The sequence below is a fragment of the Temnothorax curvispinosus genome, unplaced genomic scaffold (genome assembly GCF_003070985.1).
Source record: "Temnothorax curvispinosus isolate PA1 unplaced genomic scaffold, ASM307098v1 QBEX01008615.1, whole genome shotgun sequence".
Lineage (NCBI taxonomy): Eukaryota > Metazoa > Arthropoda > Insecta > Hymenoptera > Formicidae > Temnothorax > Temnothorax curvispinosus.
Window position 1 is genome coordinate 97318 of NW_020218395.1, and position 9491 is coordinate 106808.

A 9491-nucleotide genomic window follows, 5' to 3' on the forward strand; every position below is an offset into this window, starting at 1 on the left:
CTTTGATCTCCGTGCTCTCGCGCGACTCGCGACAGTCGCGACGATTAATCGCTAGTAACTTGTTGCGACGACGCCTAGGGAAGAAGAGCCACACGACACAAGCCACGGGCGGCGCGTGCGACATCCGGCTAGGATGCGCAGTCGCGGCCGCGCACCACCAACTATGGGTCCCGGGGGCAGTGGAACACTATAGAAAAATTTCCCAGTAGAGAGAGAGATTTGTTAGCGGAAAAGTCGTGACTCGTGAGTCGATCTCGATGTAAGTAAATAAAGGACCCGTGCGAGTTACTCCGGCGCCTTTGTGATAGCGACGCGCGTTTAACGGGCAGGGCCGGTCGTGCGACTTTGGCGTGACTCGAGAGAAATCGGGACGCGTATGATCCGAAAGCATCCCGCTGGGAATCGACGACTCGGTTACGGCCAGGAGGCTGGCCCACGCGATTAAGGTTAAAGTGAGTCAGAGGGGTACGTGTGCCCCGTGGCTTCTCGGGCGACTCGGGTCCGCTGTCCGCTCCGGGCCAGCAACCCCCCTAGCGGATGGATCGTGGAACGTGGAATCTCGCGTGACGTTCGCGATGCCTGTGGCGAACGCCATCCTCGTCGCTCGATCGCTCATCGCTCTCGGCGCGTTTACATAAATGGGAGGCCTGGATCGGCCGATCGGGGCGCGTCGTCGCGGATAGCATTCGCCGAGGGATCCTCGTGCCCTAGCCTGGAAAAAACGTGTAGAGAGAGAGAGAGAGAAAGAGAGATACGCAGGTAGACGCACGCAAGAGAGGGAAAGGGAGAAAGATCGAGATCGACGAAGAAAAGATCGCGACGTGGAGTCGTCCCTTCTCGACGCGACGGTGTGATTCGACAGTACATAATGGCAGTTGGTCTCTCTCGCTCCCGCCTCCCGCCTCGTCGACATCATTTCCCCCCCTCCGGCCCTCCCCTCTTCTACCGTTTGTCCATCCCTCCCTGTGACCCTCCTCGCGTTCCTCCCGACCGCCCGCGCGCTCTCACCCTCTCTCTCTCTCGCCCACTGAAGTCGTGATTTTTCCCCCCTTCGCGAGCACCCCGTTCAGCGAGAGACGCAGATCGTCGTCCTTGTGTACTCGTGGCTCGTGGCCTAAGAGGCGAGCGAGCGAGAGGCGGAATGTACGTGTCATGCCCCACCACAACTAGATTTTTTTCGCCTCTATTATGGCGTAGCCAGTGAGATCCTCTCTCTCGCTCGCACCCGCTTGACGTTTCTCACGGCTGCTCGGCTGCCCTCTCGCCGCGCCGGGCCCTCTCCGGGTGGAACGCCTGCACCAACAGCTGTTTCGCCCGATCGTCGCCCTCTCGTGCATACGGTCCGCATTTTCGTCGTGCGCAAGCCGCGAGAGAAAAGGGGGAGGGCTGGTGAAACGGAGAGCGAAAGAGAGAAAAGATGGTGACCCTCTCCCTGTAGTACTGTGCATAGGATTTTTTCTCCCGCCCCTCCCCCTCCCGATCGGTCGACCTCGACGTCGCGCACGGTGAGAACGAACTCCCGTCACCTCGGCGCCGCACGAAAGAGACGTCGTCGACCCTCCGTAGGGCGTCGCGCGCGCGCCTGCGATATCCGCAGCCCTCGTGCGTAATCGCGCGAGAATTCCAGTGTGCACGTCTTCTTTGTTCGCTGCACCTCTCGCTATTCGTTCTCTTTCTTTCCCTCCCTTTGTCCCCCCCCCTGCCGCATGCTCGCTCGCTCTCCCTCGCCGTTTCCTCCCACTCGCTCGCGCTCTCCCCCTCCCTCGCGCGCGCTCTCTTTCTCTCGCGCGGATCTGACAGCTCCTGTCAAAACGGAACTCGCGGTTCGTGACCTGTCGTCGCCCTTTCGCCTCCGTGGGCCCGCTCGGCCCTCGTCTCCCTCGGTGTGCTCCCGTTCCCTTCTCTTTCTCTCTCTCTCCCGTTGTCCTCCCTCGCGCCCGCTCGCGCACCTGTTTCGATCTGATAAACGCGGAGAGGCGCGTGGGAGTGCGGCCGAGGACGTACGTACGGACGTTTCTGACGTCTGGTCTTTTGCGTCTCGCGTAAAAGTCGCGCGCGTGTCCACGTTTACATTGCCGTGGGCGAGACGAGTACGACTGGTGAGACGAGACGGACGGTACGTCAACAGGCCCACGGGACAGTCGACAGAGACGCGTCCCCCCCTCGCGAAACGCGACGTAAGTCCGGCCCGTTCGCGGATGGCTAACGGTTGCGCCCCATCTGTTTCAGATTCGAACAAAGGTAGCGGCGTGTAAAGTGAGGTCCGCGAGCACTGTCAATTACTCAATCACCGAGCGAGGTGACTTTGTCATGTAAGTGGAACCTAGGTAGCGGCATCCTGGGACGCGAAATTCGAAAGCTGGCGGTGTTCGATAGATACGGGCATACTGGCAAAGAAATCTCAGGGCGTTAATCGTATATTATCACGTAATCTCGACCTGATTTTGTGATTCCGTCATGTGGTTTATTTACAGACTTCGGCAGACTTAGATAGATATTCGTGATCTGCTTGCTTGTCTTGTGACATTCACGAGACCGGCGACGAAGATGTCAGTATTGAATCAAAGCGGCGAGGATGCGGTGGAGTGCCCTCTGTGTATGGAGCCGTTGGAGGTGGACGATCTGAGTTTCTACCCGTGCACCTGCGGATACCAGATATGCCGTTTTTGTTGGCACAGAATCCGTACCGACGAGAACGGCCTGTGTCCCGCGTGTCGAAAGGCCTACTCTGAAAATCCGGCTGATTTTAAACCCCTTACCAAGGAAGAAATAGCAAGGTACCCCCGCCGAATCTGTGTTATTTGTCCGACATTTTAATTAATACCGACAAATGATTTCATCGGTAGACGTATTATCGGACCGAACGATCTATCCTCTCCTATTCCTTTTAGAATAAAAGCTGAGAAGAGATTGAAGGATCAACAACGGAAGCAGAGAGTTACAGAAAATCGGAAACATCTAGCGAACGTGAGAGTAGTACAAAAAAATTTAGTGTTTGTAGTAGGATTACCAATGCGGCTGGCAGATGCTGATGTGAGTATGGCCGATAACGGCCGTTCTATAAAGTGAACGATAACGCGAAGAGCTCCGTAAAAACACCGTATCTTTAAAAATAAGGAGATCACGACGTATAATATTTCGCATGCTTTAGGTTTTAAAGAAACACGAATATTTTGGGAAATTTGGGAAGATACACAAAGTCGTAATTAACCAGAGTACTTCCTATGCAGGGTCTCAAGGCCCCAGTGCTTCGGCTTATGTTACTTATCAAGTGAGTTGATTTTGTAAATTATTATTTTTTGTTTTTCTTATTTAGCAGATGCCTCGTGAGTGAGCAAATGTAATAAATATTGTAAGCAATAATATTGTTCGTGTTGTAACAGCGTCAAGAAGATGCGCTACGTGCTATAGAGGCTGTGAATAACATTGTTGTGGACGGACGGACAATAAAAACATCATTAGGAACGACGAAGTACTGTTCGCACTTTATGCGTAACCAAGCCTGTCCGAAGCCTGATTGCATGTACCTGCATGATCTTGGGGACCAGGAGGCATCTTTTACGAAGGAGGAGATGCATCAAGGAAAACATCAGGAGTACGAGCGCAAGCTTGTGCAATCGTTACATGCACACGCGTCAGTCCAACGGTATAAAAATTTATTTCTTTATCTAAAGAAATGACAGTTTCTCGGGGCTGTTACGCGCATGAATCTAATTTCGATCTCCGTTCGTACAGGAAACCGACGCCATCACCACCTGTAACGGGCAGTATTGTTAGGGAAAGTGGAACTGTAAATTCGCAAACTAAAGAGGCCTGGCCGTCGTTGCAACCGGGACAGACAAATAGTGAGTGAATCTAAATTGTTTAGCATAATAAGACATTGTTGAACGTTAAAAATTTTTAACAAGAATTTTTGACGCTACGTATCAACGTCTTGCTTTTAGGTACACAAACCAGTTGTAAAGAAATAGCACTACCTGCGCAAACAACTTCACAGCACAGCAACGTGACGAGCGGAAACAGCACGGTAGCTCAACAAAGTCATATGTCCTCCGGGGTGCCTACGCATCAACAAAACAACAACAATAAGGGTGAAAGTGGTGTGGGTGTACGGCGGGGTAAAAGTAATAGCGAAAGTAAAGCGCAGGCAGTTCGGAACAAACATAAAAATAGTCAAAACAAAGAGAAGCACGGTACTCGTACGACGTCGCGATCTGAATCAAGCTCAATCAACATGCAAAGTAGTTCACAGTCGCAAATTACCGGACAAAAGGACGTTAGAAACTTTTCCGCTGATACAAACGGTGAAATGTTGCAAAAATTGGGTAACAAGTGTAAAATGGAACAGCAGCAGCAGCAACCACAGCCATTACAAATTAGCAACAAAACATCAAAATTAGTTCAGTTACAGTCTCACGAAGTTAATGTAAATGGTGCATTTCAAAACGGGGAACGCCGGCATTCGGATAGTGAAATGGATCAACAGCGCGAAGGTAGTACGCCAGCTAGTACAATCTCGAGCACGGAAGACTCGAACGTAAATCACCAAGCCGAACACTTAGCTGAATCGAGCGAGGAAAATAGTGCCGCTGTTCTTTTGGGTGAGTTCTTTATCCTGATCATATATCTTTTTATATGTATCAAGTCCCTGGTAGAAGAATTCCATAAAGATCTGTAAACGATATAGGTTGAAAACGTTACGAAACTATTTTGATTGATTTAATTTATAATCACGAAGTTCTACATTTATATTTTCATTTAACGATACATTTGACGCTGATTATCTTTTTAGTTATAATTTTCCATTAACATCGTTACCAGAAGACTATTTTTATTCATTATTTTATATGTTTGCATACATGAATTATTTGAAAATAAATTGGTATGTATAATGTATATACATGTATATATATTCATGAACATATGTACATATGGAGAGGTAAAAGCCATAGTGTAAGTCAAATTTTTTAAAATTTAAAATATTGACTAATGCGCATAGATGCAATTTATATATTGTATAGATTGCGTTTATGCACACGAGTCAATATCTTAAAAAATTTGACTTACATTACTATGGCTTTTACTTCTACATATACACACGTATATATATGTGAATATGTATTCATACACATATACATATATGTATATATATGGATATACATATACATATATAATACCTAAGTTTATATATGTATAAAGCTTCTTCTATGAAGAAATAATAGCATTGTTATAAATTTGTCATTGGAAGTAAAAAAAAAATTATAGCAACTGTAACGTGACATAATGTTAATCATAATATTTGTAACAAATTATATGAGTTATTCAGAAAATACTTATCTTTTTTGTTGAACATACATTATAAAATTTGAGCGCACAACAACTAAATACATTGTTCTAACATTCTAAATAATGTACAGTAAGCCAAAATTTATAACTATGTTTTAACAATGTAGAATAACAACACACATTGAATAGTTTATTGATATATGCCAAAATAAAGAGAATTCTTGGAAAAAAATCAGTAGTAACCGTTTTTTTTGTGTGTGTGTGTTTTTGTGTACACTCTTAAATGTTATATATTCTTTATAGATTCCGATGAAAAAAATGCTAGCGTAAACATTACTCTCACGAGTTCAATGTATCGCAACATATATTGTATTTTTCAAAATTACATGAGTTATGCTATTTTGGTTTTGATACTTTTACATCTAATGAGACATTCTTGTTGCTGTAACTTATTTAATTTTGTGTGACGTGTATGTAAATATTTCTTGAGAAGAGAATTGAATTTTGAATAGCTGTTTATTCTGGCATTGCAAGAGTATAGAAACGATTCTGACCGCGTTGTGTAGTATAGAGATTTTTGCGTATCATCTGTAGGTTCGTCTCCAGCTAGCACAAATTCATCACAAGGTGCCAACCAACCACCACCACCAGGATTACACAATGGATCTCAAATGCAACTCAACCATCGGTCGATCTTTCAGGCGGACAATAACAGTTTCTTCAGTTCAAACACCTTTCAGAAAATACCAACCACCACTTCGATGCCACTAAATTCCCTCGCAGGTGTATATATATATATATTTATTTATATAAGTTCTATACCTTTGTTCTTTTGCTATTATTGTTTGTCACTTGCTTTCTTTAGATAAAGATTCTAAAAAAGATGATATTTTATTTTCAAAAAAAGCCTAACGAAAAAGAATTAAAAAATTTTTAGCTTTATCTAGATGCTTTTGTTCTCTATTTTTCCATTTTTTGTAATCAGTGAAAAAATTACCAATGAATTTTTTTTTTTTTCGATATGTAGCAAATACAAATCTAGATTGGACGAGCACGGGAGTAGCTACGATACCCGATTCCTTACCGACAGTTCATTCTAGCGAAGATTGGCAGGCTGCTTTCGGCTTCCAGCCTGAATCTCGAACGAACCACATTATATCAAAATCCAGCCCAACTGATTCACCGGGAGTAACGTTCAACTCCGAGGGTTTTGTAGATGAGGAGGCTTATATAAATGCACCTTACACCGCTGCACTCACAGAACCGTCATCTGGTACCTTCACGTCTAACTTACTTGTAAATTCATCTGCATCTAAATTTATGGCAGACTTTCAACAAAATTCATTACAACAAAGGCTTAATATACAGGTGAGCGGAATTATAATAAAATTCACAATAACGAATAGTAGAGGACCGGGCTAAATGAGAGTCAGCAGGCGCGGTAAACAGTGTGCAAAGGTTCCTTTATAGAATAATGTTCGTACGTTTCGGCCCAGGTTTCGGACCATCATCAGCAAAAGATAAATCGATGGAAATGTTTTGAGCTATCGCCCTTAGCTCCTCTACTACCCGTGGATTTCCAACAGAGTTTTATACAACCATTTTATAATGAAATAAAATATTCTGTCTAAAAAAAAGTAAAAAGACGTTCTTTGTACATATATGCAAAAGTTTTTTGGAGATTAATGTATTACTGTGTTACTAATATTAAAAATAAAATTTTCAAGGCGCAACAAACTCAAGAAAATTGTGAGTACGCAAAACAGAACGGCCACGCTACAATCGAAGAAATCCGGAATCATCGTGACGCAGGCTCAGAGGTGAAACCGGACGACGATTTAGGTTTCGACCCTTTCCACGAAACGCAGAAAGCATTAGCAGAACTTTTAGAAGACGAAATGCAGGTGCAACAGCAGAAGATATTCCAGCAGCAACAGCAGCAAAGAGAACGAGAGGAGCAAACTAGGGTGCAGCATCACCAAACTCTCGCGAGCCTTAACCAACAACACTTTCCACAAGTAAATATCCTTATCGAAATCTCGAAAAAGGATACTTTTATTTCTATTAGTACGTAGTAAATTAACATTTAATAAAACTTGATCAAATTTTAGGACTATAATTTAGTACCTTACACGAGATATAGAATTGAATGAAACTTACGGAGACAAATATTGTTTTAGGTTGCGCATATAGCACACTTGCAGCAACAAGCTCAGCACTTGCAAAATCTACAGGTGCTTCAGTCGCATTCCCTCTTGTCCCGTCTTCCGCAAAATCTGTTACCAAGCGGCGCACAGAGCCCAGCACAGGGCACTGTAACGGCTACCAGTTTAGGACAGCGCAGTCGACTCCCGCCACCGGGTTTTCCTGGTTCCACGCCAAATCACATGAACTCATTCGGTCTCGGTATACCACGACCAGCACCAACGAATAGTGCCCTCTCTGGTTAGTGTTCCTCCAATTTTTCCATCAGGGATCAGGAATCATAGTGCACAGTGCGTGAAGTTTACATACGTATACGATAATCTATCGTAGCCGTAGACACAAAGATAAATTTTTAATTCGCGGATTTCTATAAAAAAGTAAAAAGATCTGTAAACATCTATCGGTCTATAAAGAATCACGAACGTGTAGATTTAGATATTGGTGGGATATTGCTACTCGCGATTTATTGACAATCCGTCCAATGTTATGCTTGCAGGAGCGCAGCCACCTCAGCAGAGTGCGTACCTTCCGAACGGAAGCCCACTTCTCAACACGCAAAGTAATAATTTTACTTATTAATCTTTCATATTCGGATATTTTTAATATATTTGTAGTTTAACATATTGGATCAATTTTTCATACAGACATCGGCAAGTGCACGGGCGACGCGGTTTATACCCTGAAAGATTGGTGTGAGATTAATAATCAACAACAGCAGCAGTTCCACCATCAAGCGTTGCATCAGAAAGGATGGAACAATTTCGGACCTATCGCAGATTGGACTTCGATTGATCCGGCTATAGTTACTTCGTCTAGACCTCTTCCATTCCAAACTACCAACGCTTGGCAGTTTTCCCACATTCATCCTTCTCATGTGGTGGCCCATAACGCGCAACAGGTAACGAAGTTTTGTGTTTTGTTTATTTTTGACGAATGGTTTTTTGAGTAACAACTCGTCATAGAATATAACAACGCGAATTTTATTTACTCTGTACGGAATATATTCTACGTCAACGATGCATGCAAACGTTAACTATTTATATTTTGTGCGCAGGAGCAGAACGCACCTGCTCAGCATTGGGCGATGCAACCACCTCCTGGCTTCGCTGCGCCTACAACTACAGGACAGCTGAATAATCCGCAGCCGAGCACGACCGCACAACCGCATACCAAGCTCATCTCTGCAGGGTCGGAAATCGAAAGTAAGTTGATCGCGATCAAGCTCCGTGCAAACTAATAAAAAGAACAAAACAAAGATACCCTATAATGCGCGGTATCGAGATACATAGGCCGTCTATATTGCAGACCTATAAGTCTGATGCGTGAGGCGAACGAGTCGAGGCGTCGTAATGTTTCCGGACGTGGCAAGATCAAATCCAGCAAATGAAAGAAAAAAAGCGACAGTCGATAATGTACGTTTTCCTAACGCTTCTATAATAATCTTTCAACATTTGATTTCCAATCTCCATTTATTTGTGCGAGTATTTAATCGAATAAAATATCGGAATAAAATATGAGTTAATGCGTACTCATCGATGTAAGCGAAGATTATACGTCAATACATCTTCCTCATGATATTATTTTCTGAATTATAGCAAAATTTATCATATTTAAGTCGGACTATCGTTATAAGCGAAGTTTATGTAAGATATGAAATATTAAACGGATGAATGATTAAGATGTCAAGAAGTGATCAAGATAATTGCAAGTACATTTCCTTTCTGAATTCTTATTATCAAAATACTATTTTCTTCAAAACGTATTAAAATTGAAAATTAATATATCCTGTGTTTTATAAGCTTTATGAGATGAAGAAAAAATACAGCAGAAAACTATTAGAATGCAAATGTAATGAAACTTCCTGAAACGTTTTCTATTTTTATATCTGTCAAAGTTAAAAAATGTGTTTTAAATTAAAAGCTTTGTTATCGCATATCTAAAAGTTCTATTGTTATATCGAAAGAATTGTTATATATATCTATATATATTTTTGTGTGTGT

The 9491-nt window shown here is 43.3% G+C and overlaps 1 protein-coding gene across 4 annotated transcripts; it reads left to right on the forward strand.

The window, feature by feature from the left end:
- The first annotated feature begins 156 nt into the window (after nt 1-156).
- Nucleotides 157-9177, forward strand: LOC112458026 (alpha-protein kinase 1). Of its 4 annotated transcripts, XM_025021425.1 has the most exons (16): nt 157-259; nt 2230-2312; nt 2475-2777; nt 2892-3033; nt 3152-3271; nt 3384-3646; nt 3736-3845; nt 3945-4601; nt 5881-6069; nt 6314-6654; nt 7014-7304; nt 7467-7731; nt 7988-8050; nt 8136-8389; nt 8546-8693; nt 8797-9177. In XM_025021425.1, the coding sequence occupies exons 3-16, from the start codon at nt 2548-2550 to the stop codon at nt 8802-8804; spliced, it is 3081 nt and encodes a 1026-aa protein (XP_024877193.1). In that variant the 5' UTR covers nt 157-259; nt 2230-2312; nt 2475-2547; the 3' UTR covers nt 8805-9177. The 4 variants fall into 4 exon arrangements, with proteins under 4 accessions (XP_024877193.1, XP_024877190.1, XP_024877192.1 ...); XM_025021422.1 differs by having other exon boundaries at nt 8546-9177; XM_025021423.1 differs by lacking the exon at nt 157-259 and adding an exon at nt 2007-2116 and having other exon boundaries at nt 8546-9177.
- Nucleotides 9178-9491: the final 314 nt, after the last annotated feature.